Source organism: Salvia hispanica, chromosome 1, assembly GCF_029641045.1.
Source record: "Salvia hispanica isolate PSC_SH4W2 chromosome 1, Shi_PSC_v1, whole genome shotgun sequence".
Taxonomy (NCBI): Eukaryota; Viridiplantae; Streptophyta; class Magnoliopsida; order Lamiales; family Lamiaceae; genus Salvia; species Salvia hispanica.
Window position 1 is genome coordinate 30,788,696 of NC_142692.1, and position 22,843 is coordinate 30,811,538.

Genomic DNA, 22,843 nt, shown 5'->3' on the forward strand with positions numbered 1-22,843 from the left:
ACAAAAAAGTCCAGTAGATGTAAAATCATACATTTACTGCACGAGTGAACTATAACATTGAAAATATAAACAGTGAAAAGCAAATGAACAAGCTTTCCATCTCTCAAATACTCTCACGCCCATTCTCATTAAAACTGTGTTATTAAGTTAAAAATGTATTCCCATTCCAAGTGACAAGAAATATAATGCACTCCTACAGCAGCAATTTCAACATATTCACATTCTGAATCTACATGTCAATATGTCATGAATGTACCAATGAACTCATATTGATCATAAATAGAGAGAAAAAAAAACTCATATTCATTCTATGCCAACAAATTAAAATAGAAATGTACTATCTCCAATAGCGAAAAATTGAAGGTGATCTTCGAGTTTTTAGGGTCCCAACTACAGAAATTGACTTGCACAATACCAATTCTACTGAGGTTTTTACATTAGCAAACAACGATAATCAAATTGAAATGAGTGAAGAAAGAGAATGAGTGAAGAGAGAGGTGATTACTCTTGCTTGGAAACGGAGCTGGTCTTCGGTGATAATGTTAATCTGATCGTAGGGAGAGAAAGCTCTTCTAAGCGACGGCAAAGCCGTGTCCTCTTTCCGAAGCGCTCGCATTAGCGCCGGTAGGGCCACCGCCCTCTGCCTAACTTACGTTGCTGTTTTTCTTTACAATTAAAATGCTTGTGTATTAAATTTAAACATTATAGATTTAAACATTATAGATTGAGTTGATTTCGTATTTGTTAGATTAAGCATATTGTCTTTATTTTGTACTAGTATCTTTCATTATTCACTCTATTTTCTTGAATTTCATAAAAGAAGGAACATGTCTTACAACCAATTACATGATGAAAAAAGGAAATTGCTTAGTTTTTCCTTGTTAATACAAACCTTGAAAGTTCATACATTATACGATAAAGGGTCGGGAAAATCTCGATAGAATGATTGCCAATTCTTGGGCGGGCGGAAAAGGTATGTGTGTGAGAAAGAGTTACAAAAACATATGATGCGTATTGCAAACCTTAACCTATATTAACATTCACTCCCATCAATAAACAACCCTAATAAAATATTTTTACATTTCTCTTTTTTTGTGTATGAAGCTAATTCAACTACACCAAACATTATGTTACTCTCACTCTCACCTCATTCAATCATGCAGCTAGTTGCGCCAACTGTTTTGCTTCTTGGCTTCTAATGATGCTCCGTCGTTGAGCATGTCTTGGGCGTCGGTCTCCATTCCGAGCTTCGATAGGGCAAGCGCCTGCATGTAGAAGGCCATCGGCCACTCAGGCAAGCAAACCTGGGCCTGCATTGCATCTCTCAGTGCTAGCTCCGCTTGCTCTATCATCAGATACGAGAGGGCTCGTCTCACAAACACCGTCCCAGATGGCACAGGCATCATCGACACCAGCTGCATTACCAGAGACTCGATTAAGACGGAAGCGTTTTAGGAAAACAATGAACAGCGCCAGATTATCAATGTCATGTACCTTGGAATAGTATTCGACTGCGTTCTTGAAATCCTTGTCCTTGAACGCGATATCTCCGAATTTCTTCGTGTTTATCATATCTTGAACTTGTTGTGTCCATTCTTGGAATGAAAGCTTCACCAATTACAAGAACAAATCAGCAAACTTTCATTTTAAAAGAAATTTTCTAACTTTTTCCGAGTGATGAGGGTAAAGCTTCTCACCTCATTATCTGCGCCATCTTCGTCTCTATAGCCTGTTTTGAGCAAGATGTCATGCACTGCAGTAAGATCCATTCTCGAACAAGCCTTTCCTAGTGGAGACACCATTGTGGGTGAAACGACAGGGCTTTTTGTCAGATTCATCAGCAGATGCGATGCAACCTAAAGAGAGAGTAGTGACCCCATGTAATAAGTTTACCAAGTAATTGCACCAAGGAATCCCATATTGGAATAAATGTTTATAGATAAAGAACTGAGACGTAACTTCCTGCTTTTGAAGGGGCGCTACAGCAGTAAGAAGAAACTTGAGGTCAGGCCTATCTCTGGCCTCGTATTGAAGGCACTTTGAGGCAAGTTCGACCAATGCAGTTGCGTCTTCATTAGTATATTGTCCTTCCAGGGATGAGTCCATCAGCAATAAAACATTTTTCCCTCTGATCAAATCTAAAGCCTGGAGGAACAGAAACATCAAATTTCACGAAATGAAGTTCTTTGGCAAAACAAAAGCTCCGTTTAAATACCAAATTCACAAGAGAATTAGCCATATAAAATATCAATGGTCTCCTAAACAAGTTATTCATTAAGAGTGCCATGTTCATAACATAAATAAGCAATTAAACAGTCGTGTGTAGGCACTTGCTATGTGTAATTTGACCGCTAGGTAATTTAATCATATTAGAGTAAGTTCCGATAAAGACTGAGTTGGCAGGAAAGGATGCTTAAAAACCGACGGATAAGATGAGTTTGTGAAAACACCGTACATGACTTGGTGGAATATGCTTTCCACTCAAAAGGTCCAGAAGAACAGTTCCATAACTGTAAATCACACTTTCGGGGATTACCCTGCCTGAAAAAGTGAACAAAGAATATTAATTTGCCATATGAGGAACAATTTTCAGTTTACCAAAAAAGCTTAAATTATGAAAAGGCTAGGGGTGAGAAATAATTTCACATAGTGTTAATATTCGCATACAGGAAACAACTACTTCACCAATGGGAAAATGTATTTGAACATCGCACTTGCATATACTTTAGCACCAACTGCTTAGCTTCTACGAGAGTTTTCAATGACCCGTACACACTAAGGAGGTGTTTGGTTTGCATGATTAGGCATGTGATGGATAACTTAGCTTGCACCCTAACACCTGATTGAAATATAATTTTATCACTCAATTTGGGCTTATTATTTAATCATCCTCCAATCATTATTGGTTATGCATGTCCTCAATCTATGCATTTTTCCATGATTATATTAACAAAAAGGAATTTATTTTTTTGCATTACAGGCATAATCTTTTAATTTAGCTCACACCACAATCAATCAATCCAACATAAAACTAAGCAATCTAATCATATTCTATCCTATCAATTTTCTCTATCCCATTTAAACAAACCAAATGCTCTCTAAAAGAATAATCTGTGGGAAGGAAGACTCTGGAACTTGCAAGCACCCTGAAGAAACACTCACACAATATTGCAGCATGGGTAGACATACATACCTGTTCTTAAAAATTCAGGCGGAGTGTAAGCTAAATTGGTGCTATAACTCTTTCCATCCCGGCTGTTTTTCATCAAGCCAAAACTAGACAACCTAGGGTCACCCTCCTAACAGAAGAATCAAAAATCCAATTAATATCATAATATTATTATGACTCACAATAATATCAATTTGCAGGCGCTACCCTCATGATACACCCTCAGTAAAGCTCAAAAAGTTGAAGCATTCTAGAAAGTAAATTCTATGTTAAAAATGCATAAAGGAGTAAATAATACATGGGCAGGTTGCTGAATGTATTGTGACCTGTAAATTCTGTAAAGGGATGTTTTTCTTAATAAATGGGAGTTTGAAATGAGTATTCTCAGATTCATAACGGAGGAATCGTTATTCTTAGGACAGTTTCTAAATTCTCTTCCAAAGAGGCAATGTGCATAATACATAGTAGCAAAACTAATAAGAAAAGCCTTTTTTCCATTTTTTTGTCAGTTTTGAAGGAATAAACAAAGTCCTTTAAAAAGTGTAAGTTGCTTGCTGTTCAATAGCAAAGTGTGTCCATTAGTCCTATTCTGTACAATGTTTTGTGTGTCTTGCATAGGTTTTACACTTCACTTCTTTGATGTTTTCTCAGCACACTCAGAAAATATGCTGTTGGCCTTAGAAAGTAGTTCCACTCCACAATGCACATTAGATTAATGCGCCACATCATTATTGATTTAAGTTTTAAGAATTTGAAAATGACGACACATGTTGCACTTCAGTGAGGCAGAGATGCATTTTAAAACGCGATAGTTATTCAGGCTTCATGGTTCAGATACCTCATCAAAAAGAATTCTGTAAGCATTCAAGTCATGATAGATTTTCCGGTTCTCAGAGTTGCAGCAGTCAAGAGCTTGTGCTATGTGGCATGCAACTCTTACGCGCATTTCCCAAGGAAGTGGCTGCTTATCCCCTATAACAAAGGCAGAAAGAGATGAGACAGGAGAAAAATTACAAACAGGAGAGAGAAAGAAATTCTGTCCAATTTGGTTGTTAGCCTATTATCTTGCTAGCAGACCACAAGACTTCTAATTGGCAGTTTACTTTATCAGGTGTGCTCTATGTTTTTCTTTTTAGAAGATAAATGGAGAGGGAGAGAGCAAGTCGTACACCTAGTACCATATAAAAGGTAAGACGATGCATTTCAACTTGGTTTAACTAAATTATAGAGATGAGAAGAAGTAATCATACAGTGGAAGAGGTGCTTTGACAGTGTATCATTTGGCATGTACTCAGCAACTAGTAAGCGTTCATCTCCTTCTGCACAACATCCAATTAAGTTCACCAATCTCTTATGTCTAACCTTTCCAACTCCAGCAGCTTCTGCCTGCAATTTGTATTTAATAAAGAACATAGTTGGGCCAGAGCTTCTGAGAAAATAAAGAGCACAAAGTTTCTTTTCCTTGCAATGATAAATGGCCCTCGGTCTATCATTTGAAAAGTATGTGACTGTGACCCAAATTTCAGGTTGCAAATATAAAGTTCCCACATCAAAGAGTACAACTCCAACATGTACTTGCTGGATTAAAATCTGGAAGACCATCTCTTACAGTCATTTGCAAACACACACTTATAGATTATGCAACAACAAAACAAATTCATTATTAAGAATAGATTCTATTTAAATATGAATAAAAAGCAATGCATTTTTTGGGCGCTCCCTTTCTAAACAGAATCAGAGTATACCATGTTTATATGCAAGTATACCACTCGAAAGCAAAACAGACCAAGTCCAATCTACTCTTGTGAGAAAACTATCGAAAAGATACAACCTTATAGGCGACATGATATATATCAAAAGGCATTCCAAAAAATGCAAGATAGTCTCCAATCTAAAGCAATCAATCAGAAAGAAGAATCTGCAATGGGAAATGAGCTCACCACAAACTGCTGTGGGTCTGGCCATGACTGCTTTGAGAAGCGCTTGACTGCAACAAGCCTATTACTCCGAAGCTTGCCTCTGTAAACAACATTTGGTGCTTTCTCTCCACTCTCCGAAACTATCAAGTCGTTGCTAAAACCATTTGTTGCAGCCCGGAGATCTGCAAGTCCAAATTCCTTAAAAGCTGGTACTTGATCTTGATCCGTTTGTTCCCCGTTAGCTGCATTACCATTCAACAAACAATTACAGAAGAAAATTACTCAAGATTCAAGTGCTTGAGCAGGCATACAAGGCAGAAGGCAGAAGACTTTTTCTCCTGCTAAACCCAAACCAGCTAAAGACTTCAAAATCAAATGACTAAAAGTTAAATGTTACTAAATGGGCTCAAGAACTGCAAAAACTATCAAATTTCATTTAACACACCCGGAGTCATAAAGCAATAAATCCTAAAAGGCTCCTTCTCGAAGAAACTAGTACTAATAAGGAAGAAGTCAGAAGTACAAAAAGTTCTAAGATCGGTTGCAATTCACTGCTTAAAGCTTAGAACTACCTGAAAGGGATGCTAATTGAGTAGTATAACAAAAAAGGCCACATTAGTTAAAATATCGGTTCATTCTTTTTCCACCACTTTTTGGATGAGACAAAATCTCGTTTCACACAATCTAAAAAATATCAAAAAAGCAAAATGATATGATTATGAAAAGTGGAGGGCAGTGAGGACACACAAATAAGTAACTAAATTCAAACAGTGATTAATAACAAGCAAGAAAGAGAAAAGAAGTGAAAAATGAGGAGTACCCAGATCTGTATTGGTGTCCGGCAGCGGAGGCAGGTCAGGGGACTGGACATTAGCAGTTTTGGACTGGAAACAGCCCATCTTGAAGGTTTAGATGCTCACATTCACACACACTCAGTGATTTTGAATATGCTAGCATAAAGTGTCTTCCTGAGCTGTAGTAAACCTTGATTTGTTGAGCTGGAGGGGAAAAGAGCTGCAGAGACTGCGTCTGTTTGGGGGCGGGGTGATTGGAGGAGCACTGTGAGATCTCACGTGATAAGTCCATGATTGGCACGTGATGAGAGAGAAACAGATGTCACATTTGGCTGCTGAAAAAGAAATTAACGTGCACCAAGGTAAGTCTTTCACTTAGACTTAGACTGTCTCTATCTGTGACACTCATCCAACCTAAATTCCATCAATTTTTTAATAAAATATTCATTTCTCTATCCTTCACATACACAATCCTCACTCAATTCAACCTCCATCAACTTTTTTACTTCCATCAGTGACTCTAACCCAACCCAACCCAATATTTTCTTTTTCATATATTTTATATTAATATTTTAATTTATAATTAATTTAAATATATTAAATAATGTCTAAAAATTATAATAAAAAAGTATATGATTCAAATTTAAAACAGAAAATATTAGATACTCAAATAATTAAAGCACAATATAATAATAAATTACACACATTAAAAAATATAATACGATAATAGAAATAAAAATTTCATAAATTCACAATGTTCAAAATATTCAAAAGGTGATTATCTAAAATATTTAGATTTCATATTTATAGATTACAATTCTACATTATTAATCAATAATTAATAGTAAATAAAAAAAGTAAAAATAATAATACATAGAACCAATAAAAAATTGACATGTGTCATTTGGCCTTCACTTTTACTTGGGTTGGCTGACAAGCCTTGAAAATGGGGGTTGGGTTGGGTAATTTTATTTTTCTTTTATTTATAATACTTCCTATTTTGTCTTATATGCTCCACCCCCATCTCAAAGTCACCGATGGGGGTGGTCTTAGGGCAGTCGTAAGTCGCAACTAAGAGCATCTCTAATGGGCGGACTTTCCCGACACCTTACCACGTCATAAAGACTTCCCACTGCACAATGCGTCCTTTCCGCGCAAACTTCCCGTAATTAAAAAATTCACAAATATTCAATTTACATTACGGAATTAAAATGAAGTTCAACGAGTCGTATATATAGAGTTTTTTTTTTTAAAATTAAAATGGCGGACGTCCACGTGTCGCCACAATGGCGGATGTCCGCCCGCCCTTCCCGCGACGGCCGCGCCCTCCGTGTCCTCACGGGACGACATCCTCCTCTCCGAGCCACAATGGCACCCTTCCCCGACGGACTTCCCGAAAGCCTCTCCGAAGGGCGACGGGAAGTCTGCCATTGGAGTGCTCTAAATGGAAAGCTCGAGTGAGCATTTGTCCAATTTCATTACATAAACTTAATTATTTTTTTCGTAACATAAACTCGACTGAGCATTTTCCTCTTGTATTTCATTTCACCTCAATTAATCTTTAGTTATTCTTGATTTTTCGTTTTTCATTGCGACGGCTACATAGGAGAGGTGGAAGAGCTCAGATGATACAATTGATAACGGGCCGAATGAAATCTTTCATCAAGGAGATAAAGGCAATGATGAATCTCCGTGTGAGATTATCAACATCTTCAAAAAACAAAGCGCTCTAGTGCAAAAGTAAGACACTTTAAAATTTGTCAAATATATTAACAACTCGAAGAAAGTTTATTCAAGTAAACTGAGCGTGGATGATATTTGAAAAAAAACATTTGAAACATTTTATAAGGATCAATCAAAGTAATTTAGATAAGAAGTGGTTGAAGTTTTTTCCCTCCAACGAACGCTAAACTAGCTGAGCAAGATGGACAAAAGGAAAGGCACACCGAGAAATCGAACTGAGGGTTATATCCTATGGATAATGCATTAGAATAAATGGAATGCTGCTGCAAAGCGTTGTCCAAAGACACATTCAAGATGAGTGATGGCCAATGGCAAAAGCACAAAAGTTTTGTTGACCAACTTGGACACCAATTATGATTTTATTAATTTGTAATTTTATTTATTTTGGTAATGTTTTTTTTAATTTGAATTATGACTAAGATTGTTAAGAGAACTAAATGTGAGTTGCATACAGAGTAAATTATATAAGCTGGATCCATATTGAGAATGATAAATATATGCTTGAAATTTGAAAAATAAGGATGTTCATCTTCTTCCTACAAACTGGATTATTGATGATGATTAACTAAATTTGGTTGTTGTTAACTTTGTCATTTTGATATCTTTGTCATTAGGAATTGAGAGTTGTAAAAGCAAAGGTCAATTTTTGACGGTTTACAAATGAAATGACGTACACGACACGTGACAACGGCCACTTGCTTCTATTCAAAAAGCGCGTAATAAATGACACAGACTTTTTTCTTCCGACAAACACGACAGATCCGACTCAGCACCACTGTTTTTACCTTTCGCAATTTCTGGAAATCGCAGATCGTATTTGGATAGACAGGTAATTTCTAAATCTCCTCTCTATTTTTCAGTTCCTTTTCTCGTTTTAGATGTTGATTCTAGTCATGATCCGATTGTTTTTCAATTGATTCCTACACAATCTTCCGTTTCGCCCCTCGAATTTTGTTGCCGCTTTTTTCTACCTTCATTTATTGGTAGTATATGAATGACGATGAATATGGAGATTCGTCTGAATAATTTGCAGATTTTTTATGGATCTCATTTTCAGCCGATTGTTTTTCTAATTCCTTCAAAACTGTAGCATGGTTTTATTATTAATTAATTACTATTATTTTGGGGAGATTTTGGAAAATTTGTTGATGTTGATGTTATTCATACGGGAGTCTGGAACCTTTGCTCTTAATTCTTTTTAACTATGTAGTGTACAAAACCTGATACAATGGTAAAATTTTTTGTGATATTATAACTTTTTGTGAAACAATGATGAAACCTTCTGTACTCTACTCCACATGGGCAAAAAGTTAACCGCGTCTAAACATAAATAACGGAATGTATTGGTGAAACTTTTTGTATAATTTGGAGTATGAATTTGAAACTTTTTGTACAAATATAAAACAAATGCAAAGCATTTTGTATGAGTTATGTAATTATCCCCTTAAATTGTGTAGAAAGACATGTAAAAACTGAGTAATGAAAATTCAGATACTTACTTTTGAGAAACTAACAATGTGGATGCCTCGTTCTTGGGTTTCCAAATAAAACTGGGATGCCAAAGTGTTAAATTTAGGTCTCTATTACACAATCACGTGAGGAAATGCACTTACCTTTGTTTGGAAAATTCTGTTAGTTGAACTGTTGAAAGGGAAATGAAATTGTTATAGAGTAATACTTGTGATTTCAAAGGATTTGGAGATATTGTTGAACTTTCCTGTACCTCATTGTCTTCACTTTCTTTCTTCAACTTTATCTTCTCAACTTTGCATCCTAAATGACTTGAGATCCTAATGGAAAAGATTAGTACTATATGTTACTATTATATTTACTCAAACAGCTGCACTGAAGAAGGATAACATATTTTTTGGGAGTGGTCTAATTCTTCAATACCCTGGTTCTTAGGATATGATGTTTGTTCGTTTGCGTGTTCTGTATTCTTGAGTGGTAATAGATGTGATATTATGGAGTAATATTGGTTCCTTATTGTTTAATTTCGGAATGGTAAGAATGGGATTGTCTTGCTATTTTCAGTGGCAAGATCTACTGTTAAACATTTAAAGAAGCAAGCCTGTGAAGGCCCATTGGAGTTGCTTCTGTTGTTCCTCTTCTGGTCCAGTTAGGGAGCCTAACAAACCAACCAAACACACCCTTAAGAGTTCATTTTTCTTAAGGGGGTGGTTATTTTGACTGATAGGATATGTAGATGAGAGTGCTAATCTACCATTTACTTTGACTGATAGATTACTTTCGAACTCGTTTGACATCTACTACTTCAAATACTCAATACTACATTTTATCTTCTTATAATCCTATCACATAAACTAAATGCTCCCTTAATGTATATCATTTCATTATCTGTCTAATGTCTATTACCGGTTTGGTTTAGACTTTCTAGAATGGCGAGGGACATATTTGAATCCAGTTTATTTGGCTGTTAACTTGTATTTAGAGATTAGAGTTGTGAGGATTGTCAATCTTGATTGGATATTTGGAACTGATGAATCTTGGTAAGAGTAGCTGGCTTATACAACCTATGCCTGTTGAGCATTACTGCCATGGTGCTCGGGAGTGTTTCTTCAGATTCTCTTCGAACTTTGGATTCGGTTATAGAGCCCTTCGTCTCCTTTTTAATTAAGATTATAAAATAAGAAATTTGCAGGAAATAGAGTCCCCTTTTTATATACTCCTGCAACAAACTACCCTCATCTGTTTGGTATTTCCTCATCCAAAGATTTAATCAGAATTTTTTTTTTCCCTTCTTCTCGTGTTTCCATCTCTCCTCCATTTCAACAATTGCAGGACACAAGTTATCATTATATGGATAAAGCAGAACCTAACAAGGAGCTTACTGTGGATTCGACTCGTGAATCACTGATTGCTCTCTCTTACTTACCTGCCAACGAACAACCTGCTGCAACGTCTCCTAAAGAAACAAGTATTCAGAATGGTTGCGGAAGCCCACACTTTGATGGAAAAGAGAAGTATAGGTCTGAGCTGATTTCCATCTCTTATTCACCGTCACCAGATATGGAAATCCGGCCGCTGTCACCCACAGAGTTGGACGGTTAGCGTAAGCTACAAGCTTCACCACACCTTACAATGTAAAATTCCCAGCCAAAATTGTAAACAACTTTTGTTCTGTTTTGTGATTTTTTTTTAATTATGATTTGTGTTGCAAAACTTGTGACATCAACTGATCATCAAGTATTTTGTTCAATACAGTTGAACATGTTGTGAATACTTGTACTTTTTCTCCACCTAAAATAGATATGAGTTGCTTATTGCAGTAATGATCATGCTAGAAACTCAGATAGTTTTGAAATTCATGTATTTGCCAAAATTACCCCTATAGTACACTCTGCAAGAAGAGACGGCAGAAAGTGTTAAATCTTTGGTGAAATAATTGTAGTATTTGGTGAAGATTCTCGGCGTTTTCTCTGTTGGACAAAGAATGTGAAGTCATGGCAACGTAGTCGAATACGTATATAACTACTAATTAACTCATACTCCACTACTTACATTAGACATATAGATATGTTGTAGTAGTATTAAATAAATCGAGAAACTTAGTGAAATGGTGCCCATTTCGTATGTTGTTGTCTGGTTGTGTATATTGGGAAATAGAGTTGATTCTCTTTCACTTTACAACTCCAATAATCTTGTCTGTATCTATTCAATAATGCTTGTTATGGTGCATTAAATTTGATGCTGCTGCCTCTCCCAACCAATAATTGCATATATATTTTGTGGGATTTGCATTTCGTTTTTGGACTAGCTACTGATTTGATGCTCTCGGCAAAATTTTGTCATGTTTCATTCTAACAAAAGTTTTTGTGAAGTATCAACTTGATCACATTGTGTGTCTGAATTCAAGAATGTTGTGTTGGCGTCTTTGATCCTACAAACTCACTCTCACTTTATTAATATTGATTCTGCATCTCAAATTATTTATTACAAATTACAATGGAGTGAGTAGCATACTATATTATTCTGTGCTGACCAATTTTAAATTGTACGATTCTAATTGCACCAAGGTTTCTAATTTAACCATGCCTATTTTCACCACTTTCTAATTTCACATTCTGCAATATATTTTGCATAATCAATATGAAACAATATTGACATTCATATTGTTGTCTGCCATTAACAAAAGTTACAAAACTAAGACTAGTGTGAAAGGGATTGAGAAGACCTAAAATAGGAAGTGTTGGCTTCATTAATTTTGTTGTAGTGCTCTTTACCTCAAAATGGCCACTCATAAGAACGTTCACACGCACACAATTCTTCAGGAATTATGTCAATATTTACAACATTTTGTTCACAATTTTGGAAGTAGCAGAATCGATAGAACGGACGATGGAAAATGAGGTTTTATTTTATTTTACGAGGAGTGAAAATATAATTCACAAATAACAAATTATTATGGTGAATAGAGTTTTTGCAAGTAATATGTTTAAAAAGGGGCAAGGATATTGTGTTGGTGAGTTGCTACATTTGTGGCCAAACAAGAACCATCAGATATAAAGGAAAAAAAAAGAGAGGAAAATCATAATAAGAGTGTTATCTGTCCGGAAAAAGATTAGCAAATGTGGGGTTGCATTAGATACTAGTAATATTTTTCAGACATGACCCAAATCAATTCATGGATATCAACAACTCCATAATTATATTTTTTGGCGAAGATAACGGCTAACAAATTTAACCAATATCTTCAAAATTACCCATTATATAGTTTTTGGCAAACTAAATCTTCAGTTTCACAATCCAATCGCCAAGACGAAGCCTGAAAATTCCATGTCCCGCACTGTAAATTTAATTTACAATGATTTTTTTTTAAAAATCTAATACTACTACTATTAGTATCCAAGCAATCTTAGGGGATCTTCATTTGATTTGATAATGATAAGTTACCTACTTAATTACCAAAATCAATTCATGTCACAGCTTTATGTAACACATCGATTGTATCGAGTATATTGACTATTTTTGCATAGTATTTTTCAATTGCATTATTACGTTTGCATAGTTTTTTATGTCAGAGTAGATGAACCTGAAATATTTGCAAAAAACAATAATTTTTTTTTTGTGGCCATGAAGAATGGAATCTTAATCAATAGATCACTCTTAAGTATTACTCCATATGCTATACACTTTCTTCGTTCACGAAATAGTTATCCAATTAGATTAGAATAGAATTTTGATTATAAGGTAGACTAGACAAGAATTTAATTTATAACGTAGAATAAGGGTTCACATTTTTTTAGTTTGAAAATGATTGATCTGATTGAATATCTGGAAAAAAAATGTTTCACTCTCATTCTGTTATGTTATTTATAATTGTTGTGGGCACATATATACCCTCAATTAATAACAATAAATTTGAAGTTACAATGACGTATAATATCATTGGAAGTTATAATTAAATGAGTTATAATGAAGTATAGTTACTAAAAATTAAATTGAAAAGGTTTTTAATGGATAAACCAAAATGACTAAGTAGTTTTATGAAATACTCTACTATATTGAAAGGTCTAAAATTCTGTATTGAAAAGGTCTAAAGTAATCAATTTAAAGTTTTATTCATATACTAGTACAATATTGTTCCAACTTCCAAGTGGTTTTATGATCCTACTTTATAAAGTGAAAAAACAAGGTCGAACAGAGACTGGTGTTTATGACAAGTCATTTTCTACACAGTCAAAGGTTAGAAAAGAGTACTGTACAAATAATTTTCTTCCACTGAAACCGACTCCTTTAATAATCTGTATTTCTCGGGTTCATTTTACTTTACCATTCCATGATTTTATTTGGCTTTTTCTCTCTTAACCGGAGACTCGTTCATGAGACTCTCTCAATGAAATAAGATACTCCTAAATAAATTTGAACTTAAATTCAAATACAAATACAAGCAATAATTTTATGATATTAATATCAAACTAAACGTATAAAGAGATAATGATACATAAGATGTGTAGTATTTCCTCCGTCCTCTTTGTCTTTTTTAAAATGTTCACTTTTTATATTTGGAAGTAAATCTCTCCCCCCCTTTACTCCTCTACTCATTATAATGCCAATTACATTTTTTATCTCTACTTAGAGCACTCCCAATGGGTCGGGGAAAATCCGGTGAAAAATCGCCGACTATCGCCGGATTATCGCCGGGCGTTTGGGAGAATTCGGCGATAATTATTCGCCGGATTATCGCCGACCACTGTGGGCGATAATCCGACGATAAAAATAGTTTTTTTTTTTTTTTTTATATAAATTTCCCCCCCTATAAATACACACCTTCTCTTCATTCTCTCCCCATCCTCATCCATTTTCTCTCTTCATTTATTTTCTCTCTCTCCATCTATATTTAATGAATTCTGAATCATCTTCTCATTCTCGGTCCGACGAGGAGATATCTCATTCTTCTTCCGAAGAGGAGGTACCTCCCGCTCCCACCGGATGGGATGTCGCGGGTTTCGCCAACAACCCAGTCAACAACTATATCTCCAGTTTCATACAAAGCGAGCTTGCTCGAATGCAGCAGCCACCCCAACGGCCAATCCGCAGGCGGCGCCGATACATCCACCGCGACCACGCTGGTGGGCACGATCGGCTGTTCGCCGATTATTTTGCTGAGGAACCACGTTATCCGGCAGATGTATTTCGTCGCCGATTCAGAATGCGCCGCTCCCTCTTCCTGCGCATTGTTAATGCGTTGTTCGTGCGTTACCCCGAGTTCCAGCTCCAGCGAGACGCCACAGGGAAGCTCGGTCTATCGCCCCTGCAGAAATGCACTGTTGCCATCCGACAATTGGCATATGGAGGGTCCGCCGACATGTTCGATGAGTATCTGCAATGCGGCGAGACGACTGGCAACGAGTGTCTGAAGAATTTTTGTCAGGGCGTGCGAGAGATATTTGGGGGGCACTACCTTCGCTCGCCGGACGCAGCTGACTGCCAGTTTCTGCTGGATTGGCACTGGAGGACCCACGGCTTTCCGGGGATGCTCGGCAGCATCGACTGTATGCACTGGCAGTGGAAGAACTGCCCAACCGCGTGGCGAGGCCAGTTCACTACCGGCTACAAAGGTACGCATCCCACCATCATTCTTGAAGCCGTTGCCGACCAACGGCTTTGGATTTGGCATGCTTATTTTGGTATAGCCGGGTCGAACAACGACCTAAATGTTCTCAATTCGTCGCCCCTTTTCAACGAGCGGATCAACGGGTTAGGCCCCTCCATCGAATTCACGGCCAATGGCAATGTGCATAACATGGGGTACTACCTGGCTGACGACATCTATCCGCAATGGCCCGTGTTTTTGAAGACGATCAGATGCCCAATCGGAGATAGTAGAAAGTATTTTGCCCGAGCACAAGAGTCTGCGCGCAAGGATGTGGAGAGGGCGTTTGGGGTGCTCCAAGCACGATTTGCACTGGTAAAGGGCCCGACGCGCTTTTACTACCAGGGGTTTATTGCCGACATCATGTATGCGTGCATCATCATGCATAACATGATCATCGAGGATGAACACGAAGGCGTCCTCAACGTCACCAACGACACCAGTGTTGCATCATCGAGTCACGGTGTCTCAACCGAGTCCGAGTCCGCCCGCCGGGGTGTACCGTACAACGAACATGAACGGTTCAAGGCGTTCATGGACATACACCAAAAGGAGGCCCATCGAGCACTACAACACGATATGATCGAAGAATTGTGGGCAAATAGAAACCGCGCCCACCGCCCTTGAATTTTTTTACTTTGAATTTTTTTTCCGTTCCTGTACTATTTTTTTTTTCGTCGTTGTAATTTTTTACTCGTGTTTAATACAACGAACTTTATTACTATTATTTGTCTTGTCTTATAAATTAGCTAGCTTTATTATATACAAAAATAAAGCAATTAAATTAGTAATGATGTAAAAATGAAATGTTGAGTTAGGGAGAAATAAGGGAGAAACCATTGGAGCAGTTGGCTAAAAGTTGGCTAAAAACTGGGGATAAATTTGGTGCTGATGTGGCGCTGATGTGGCAGGAGTTAGGGAGAAATAAAGGAGTTTTTAGCCGGACCATTGGGAGTGCTCTTACTCTATCTAACAATTCCTCCAAAAAGCTTGTACCACTAAAAAAAGTGGACATCTTGAGTGGGATATAGAGGTTAATAACATTCACCTTTTCTCTTTTGGCTCCTTTAGCATTCCAAATTGGGTGCACATCCGCCACTTAAAAATAGAAACTATTTTCATTTTGATCAATTTTAAAAATAGTAGTATTCTCTTTGTCTCATAATATGTAGGTCCTAATTTTATATAATATTAGTTTTATAATAGAATATATTTGAAAATATATTAGCGGTATATAGGCTCCACTATCAAAAATAGTAAAAATATGAAGTGGGACAATTAGTATGAGACATTAAAATGAAAAATTGTGACACTTAATGGAGGAAGAGAGACTAAATTATTATTTTAGAAAGTAGACTCCATAATCCATTAATACCATTTTCATTTTTTTTTCCTCTAATTTTAACAAATTTTAACAATTTGTATTAAAACCAGTACAGTAAAATCTACTCCATCCATCCCCCACTGAGTTGTCGTATTCCTTGGGACGTCCCAACTAAGTCGAGTCATTTCGTTTTTTTTAATAAAAAACAAAAAAAAAAATCAAGTTTACTTTCTTCCATCATCTATTTTATTATCTCTTTATCTTTTTTACTTTATTATTTTCTCTACAAATTTTTATTAATCGTACAAATTTATTTTTGACATAACTTAATTGGGAAAAGAGGAGCGGAGGAGTATGAGTTGTGAATCGCACAAGCCCAGCGTACTGAATTTAGTAAAAAGTGGTTCCCAGTAGTTGGTATAAGAAGTCAAAATTTTGGAAAAAATAAGAAAAGAGAAATCATTTCAATAGACCAACTTCACAGGAAATTTCATCACACTCCAATGGGTGTTTGACACTTGCACAAGAATTACTACAAAGAATGATTACATTCGAATATCAGAAACAGACTCTTAAACCGGTAACACACACCATTTCTTTCTTGTGTTGATGGCCCCTTAGATTTGAAGTGAGTGGAACAACCAGCAGCTTTTGAACTCGCAATCAAATATTCACACTCAAAATCAAATATGTTGCTTTGCCACCTTATCTTGTTTGATCTCTCGAAAAAGACACTTTGCCAACAAAGCCCATTCCCTCCTCTCGCACCACAGAATCCCTGCTCTCTACAACAAGACAAACCCTCTAGATTTAGGCCGGCACCTCTTCTCTCTCCTCCCTATCTTTCATATTTTTTTGACCCTGTCACACTTGCTCACGTATCTTTTCTTCACTACCTTCCAATCCCACCTATTTTGTATTTTCACTGCATCCAAATCCTCCCAGTATATATTGCACCACATCACCATTCTTGAAAGGGACTCATCAGCATGGATGTCTGAGTTCCCCTGCCTCTGCATCTCAAACCCCCTTTCGTTTTCTCACTGCCACGTCACTATTTGATTGGATAAAAATTTGATCTTGGAGAGGATTGCTTGTTGAGATGGGGTGGGGGTTATTGGTAGTGGGGCTGTGTTGTGTGGTGGTTTTCTTGATTGTGAAGTGGGTGTTGAGGAGTGTGAATGAGTGGTATTATGAGAGGGAGTTAGGAGAGAGAAGGTATGAACTCCCACCAGGTGATCTTGGCTGGCCTTTCATTGGCAACATGTGGTCCTTCCTTAGAGCTTTCAAGTGCAGCCGACCTGATTCTTTCATCTCCAACATTGCTGACAGGTCTCCCTCTCTCTCTCTCGTACTACTAATGAGTTGCCCATGTTTAAGCTTATCTTCGGATTGTGATTATTAAAAAACCTGCAAAAGTGAGTAGGTATGTATGGTAAAGGGGAAAAGTGTTAATTATTTCACCTTTTTGTGGGCTCATATTTTTATGACAGTAGTAAAATCCAATATAATTAACCTTAAAGGATTGCTGGCCTCTTTGATTCTCTGTGGTTAGATTATATTAATCCAAAAGATACTGTTTTATCCCACATAGGACATGATTTATGCTGTTTTTTTGTTTATGGGAATCTTTAAAGAGTGAAAATAGTCTCTTTCAGCCTTGTGTTTGATGTGATATTTCAACATTTAGGCCATATATTTGTTTTGTAATCTCCTTGAAGATTTATGAACAGTATGCTTTTCTTGTATAGACCCTTTTCTCTCATAATTAGTTCCCAAGATCCTTTTCTTGTGTGAAACAAGAAAAGTAGAAGTGAAATTTTAACTAATTGGGACTTTCTTTTAATGCAATCTGGAATGTGGCAAATCTTCATTGGGGATGCAGGATTATGAACTGTGCTAAGAAAACTGTTTGTTCTTTGTTGATGAATCATGAACTCTGCCTCAAAATCTAAGCTAATAGTGGATGAATTTTGATGATATTAAACAAGTGTATGTGTGTGGCTTTTGCAGATATGGGAATTCTGGAATGTACAAAGCTCACATGTTTGGTAATCCTAGCATAATTGTGACCACAGCAGAAGGATGCCGGAAAGTTTTAACTGATGATGAGGCCTTCAAGCCCGGATGGCCCTCTTCAACGATGCACCTTATTGGAAAACACTCATTTGTGGCGATTTTTGATGAAGAACACAGGTGGCTGCGCAAGTTAACATCTGCCCCTGTGAACGGACACGAGGTGTTGTCCTTGTACATTAGATACATCGAAGACAATGTGGTGGTCGCCTTAGAAAAATGGGCCGGGATGGGGAAGATCGAGTTCTTGACTGAGCTCAGAAAGCTCACATTTAGAATAATCATGTATATATTCCTGAGCTCGGAGAGCGAGCAGGTGATGGAGTTGATGGAGAGGGAGTACACCATCCTCAACTATGGCGTTCGAGCAATGGCAATCAACATACCTGGATTTGCCTACCACTCTGCTCTCAAGGTCTGTTTTCTACTATCCCCACTCTTTAATAGAAGAGTTGTTAGTTTTTTTTCTTGAATTGGCTGTTGACCTTCCAGGCGCGTAAGAGGCTGGTGGCCGTTCTCCAGTCTATAGTGACAGCACGAAGGGAGTGGAGGACGAAGAACCCTGTGAGGGCGAAGAAGGACATGATGGACGCGCTGATGGATGCTCAAGATGACAAAGGGCGGAGATTGAGAGATGAGGAGATCATCGATGTTCTAGTTATGTATCTCAACGCGGGCCATGAGTCGTCTGGACATATCACCATGTGGGCAACTCTCTTCCTGCAGAACCATCCGGATGTTCTCAAACGAGCTCAGGTATATCAGTATTATATATGTTTTGATAGAACAAATGACCAATGAAATGTGACATATATGGTTAACTGGATCAGGCAGAGCAAGAAGAGATAGTGAAGAAGAGGGGACCCGATCAGAAAGGGGTAACGCTTAAAGAAATACGTGAAATGGTTTATCTTGACAAGGTGATCGATGAAACACTACGTGTGGTGACATTCTCACTGACCGTGTTCAGAGAGGCAAAGAAGGACGTTCGCGTGTGTGGTATGTATGATCATCATTATCACTGACTCATTCACATTAGTCCAATGAAACATAAAGGTTAATGTCTGTTAAAGGGTACACAATTCCAAAGGGGTGGAAGGTGTTGGTGTGGTTTAGAGGAGTTCATTTCGACCCGGAGACATATCCTGATCCTACCAAGTTTGATCCTTCAAGATGGGATGTGAGCATCCATCCCTTCTCCTAACCTCTCTCCATTCTATAACAACTGTAATGAATCATCTCATTTTGTATTACAGGGATTCACACCGAAGGCCGGGAATTTCCTTCCTTTCGGTGGAGGAAGCAGGCTTTGCCCCGGAAATGATCTAGCCAAGATTGAAATCTCCATCTTTCTCCACCATTTTCTTTTGAATTACCAGTTAGTAATCATATAGATATCTCTCTTTTATTATCTTCTTGGGCAAATATTGAGTTCATTTCGATTCTTTGCAGGCTGGAACGCCATAATCCCGGGAGTCCATTGATGTACCTACCACATAACAGGCCTAAGGATAACTGTCTAGGAACAATTACCAGACGCTCTGCTCATCAGAAATAGTCAATATTCACTTCCATTTCTACTTCCAATGGATTGGAGAGTTTTTTTGGCTCTGTTTTCAGCTCCATTTTATGTACAAAGACTACTCTACCATCAAGAAATGAGGATAGTTATTAAGATATACTAGTAATATAGCACTTGTTATTTTCATCACTTTGCATTTGTAATTTGCTCTGCTTTCAAAGTTGTATGCTGCTGCAGAATTTAATGTGTATAACATGTTTTCAAACTATCTATGTTCGGAAAAATTGGTTTTCGCATCTTCTGGAAATTACATGGCATCAAGAAAAAATGTTACTACATGCCATACTCCAGAAGAAAAATTGATACATGCCCTGCTCCACAATTTAATATAGTAGATTAAAAGACTGACATATCTTGAATTATTTCTAATTTTAGAAACGGGCTTCGAAATTTTCTTTCTTTATTTATATTGATTCTTACAAGTCCTTAGTCCAGCAATCATATATTCACATCTTACAAATTCTAGTATTAATTTAAATATACTTACCAACTTATGCAAAATAAAATCATGCTGGGCATCCATAATGGGGCGTACTAAGGTCTGTCCTATAGGGCGCACTATGCTCCGCCACATCAGCATTTTATCCTCCTACCCTTCCACCTACAGTCAATGACGGATCCAGAAATTCATAATCGTGGGGTCGAATTGAACTAGACAATAAATATAATATTAAATAATTATTTTGCTTAAAAAATATATAAAATATACATATCAATATCTATTTTGTGCGAGGTAGTTGTCTTTCTATGAGTATCCATATTTTGAAACGATTCAAAATTATTTCGTAAACTTTTATAAATACAATCTCAAATGTTCACATCAATACTATTAATAGACTTTAGTAATTCAGGATTGTTATCAAATATCACATGATTTTCCAATTATTGTGGTTCTTATTCAACATTAAAAGAACCAGTAGAAATTCAAGCTTTTTTATATTTTTTTTCCATTAACCGAAAAGTGAAATAACACAATCACACAATCAATACATTAAATTTTTTAAAACAAATCACTTAAATCTATAAAATAAAAAAAGAAAGATAAAAGACAATTATCATATCTATTTAAATTAGGACAAATAGACGAATTTATGATATTTAAAATTTGAGAAAATAATGATAGTAATATTAATTGTTAAAATTTGATTTTTCGTAATTGCATTAACTTAGTTCGGAATTGAAATAATGGAACAAATGCTGACATTTTTTTTAAAAATAGGGTACATCCATGGACTGTAAAATCAAGTCAAGTAAAAAGGCCCATTTCTTAACCCACCCCCACCAAATTATATTAAAAGAAATCAAATAATAAGCCGGAGCAGAAATTTTACAGCTTAGAAATAAGCGGCGAAAATCAGAAGAACCAGCGGCGGAGAGTATGCGACCGGGCAGGGGTTTGGATGCCGTGGGGTCGGAGGCTGCTGGTGGGTATTTTACGATGGATCGCCGGGGCCGGCGGTGGGGTCGGCCGACCCCACGCGACCCCACCTACATCCGCCGCTGCCTACAGTGGGACGCTCTAAAGTCCGCCCTATAGTTTTTATACTTCTATTTTGTATTTAATTTTTATGTTTGTAAATATGTCAAACAAAATAAATAAAAAATACCAGGCAAATCCTACATTTACTTAATTAAAAAAAATTACAAAGGAGAAATAAAAAACAAGTGCACTACAGATACAAAGGCTAGTCTAGAGCATTCCCAACTTGCAGCGGAGGCGCTCAATCATCTCCTTGAGGTATTCGACTTGAGCTGGGTCGTTCGTCTGCCTAAGGGCGTTGTGCGTGTCCAACAACGTCCTATAGTCGACGGAGGCCACCAACTCCGTGTAAGCATGTCCCGCAGCCGAAGTCGGGGCCGTGGTCGCGCTCGGGGCCGGGGCCGGCTGAGGAGCCTGTGAGGATGTCGCCTTCGCATTGCCCTTGCTCTTGGCAGCCTTGACGCCAGAGGGACGCCGGGAGGACATCGGTGTGCCGGAACTCTCATTCTCGTACAACGGATGGTTGAGGTCCATTGGAGTCGCACCGCTGTCACTGCTCGTATAATCACCGGCGAAGGTGTGCTTCGCCCTCTTCGCCGCAGAGGATAGGGGCAGAATTCCTCCTTGGAACTTCCGCTTCTCTTTCAAGATGTGCCAGGACAAGTAGTGCTTGAAATCGCCGTACAATGAAGTGTACATCGCGATTGCCTTATCGCGCACATCCGCCGTACTCTTGCCGCTTCCCTGCTCCCTCTCACACTTCTCGTACTCCGCCGAGAACAAATTGACCTGCTTCTTAATAGGATCAGTGCTTGCGGAGCTGCTTCCTCTGGCGCTTGTAGGCGGCCGACGGCTTGCCCTCGTTGTATTTATCCGCGATGCGCTCCAGTGCGCGATTTGCTTCTGGTTGTTGGCGAACACCGGGTCCTCGGAAATATCAATCCAACACCTCGTCAGGACGATGGATTCATTCGGATTGTAGTTCGTCCTCCCCGGGGGCGAACTCTTCATTGTTCACCGGAAGCGGCATTTCTGGGCTCTTGCCTTAGTCCGCTTCTTTTTGGTGGCGGATCCCGAGGCAGCGGTGGCGGCGGAGGAGGAGCGGCCGTGGGGTGGGGCGTGTGCGCGCGTGGGAGAAGACTCCATGTCTGACAGCCCGTACGAATCCGTGCTACTCGATAAGGATCGTACTGGGTGTTGGAGTCGAAGGGCCGGTATTCATTGGGTTCTTTACCCGGCCACCGTGCACCACCACCGAACATCGGACTATCCGGACTTGGGTAATCTCCGGGATTCATTCTATTTAGTGAAATGGAGAGAATGAGAAATAGATAGAATTTGAAGAGTGGAAGAGTGAAATAGAATGAAAAATGTGAGGTATATATATAGTGTTTGATGAATTAAAAAAAAAACAAAAACGCGTGCTATCGTCCGCGCTTTCGTCCGCGTCGCTCATAGTGGGATGGACGAAAGCGCAGACAATAGCAGCTAGAAGCCCTATCGTCCGCGGACGATGGATAACCCATCGTCCGCTATGCTACAGTGGCGGACGACAGTCCGCCCGATGCGTCGGGCGTACTATCGTCCGCCCCATTATGGATGCCCTAATAATTGTAATATAAATAATTATTTCTTAATT

General features: G+C 38.0%; 3 protein-coding genes across 6 annotated transcripts; 1 reads left to right on the plus strand and 2 right to left on the minus strand.

The window, feature by feature from the left end:
* Window positions 1-932: 932 nt before the first annotated feature.
* On the minus strand, window positions 933-6,151 carry LOC125224576 (serine/threonine-protein kinase BSK2-like). The gene is made up of 10 exons (XM_048127994.2): window positions 5,909-6,151; window positions 5,110-5,330; window positions 4,420-4,555; window positions 4,008-4,141; window positions 3,194-3,299; window positions 2,456-2,541; window positions 1,960-2,145; window positions 1,698-1,856; window positions 1,495-1,608; window positions 933-1,415 (listed from the first exon to the last, which is right to left on the minus strand). Exons 1-10 carry the CDS (start codon window positions 5,985-5,987, stop codon window positions 1,164-1,166), a joined length of 1,473 nt encoding a protein of 490 aa, XP_047983951.1. The 5' UTR covers window positions 5,988-6,151; the 3' UTR covers window positions 933-1,163.
* Window positions 6,152-16,656: 10,505 nt separating this feature from the next.
* Window positions 16,657-19,960, plus strand: LOC125185352 (ent-kaurenoic acid oxidase 1-like). Of its 4 annotated transcripts, none has more exons than XM_048081877.2 (7): window positions 16,657-17,398; window positions 18,080-18,557; window positions 18,635-18,898; window positions 18,973-19,141; window positions 19,216-19,322; window positions 19,399-19,520; window positions 19,595-19,960. In XM_048081877.2, exons 1-7 carry the CDS (start codon window positions 17,169-17,171, stop codon window positions 19,698-19,700), a joined length of 1,476 nt encoding a protein of 491 aa, XP_047937834.1. In that variant the 5' UTR covers window positions 16,657-17,168; the 3' UTR covers window positions 19,701-19,960. The 4 variants fall into 4 exon arrangements, with proteins under 4 accessions (XP_047937834.1, XP_088919237.1, XP_088919238.1 ...); XM_089063111.1 differs by lacking the exon at window positions 16,657-17,398 and adding an exon at window positions 17,419-17,492; XM_089063112.1 differs by lacking the exon at window positions 16,657-17,398 and adding an exon at window positions 17,674-17,798.
* A 1,454-nt stretch (window positions 19,961-21,414) lies between these two features.
* On the minus strand, window positions 21,415-22,215 carry LOC148933606 (uncharacterized). The gene is made up of 2 exons (XM_089060738.1): window positions 21,689-22,215; window positions 21,415-21,523 (listed from the first exon to the last, which is right to left on the minus strand). Exons 1-2 carry the CDS (start codon window positions 22,213-22,215, stop codon window positions 21,415-21,417), a joined length of 636 nt encoding a protein of 211 aa, XP_088916864.1.
* Window positions 22,216-22,843: the final 628 nt, after the last annotated feature.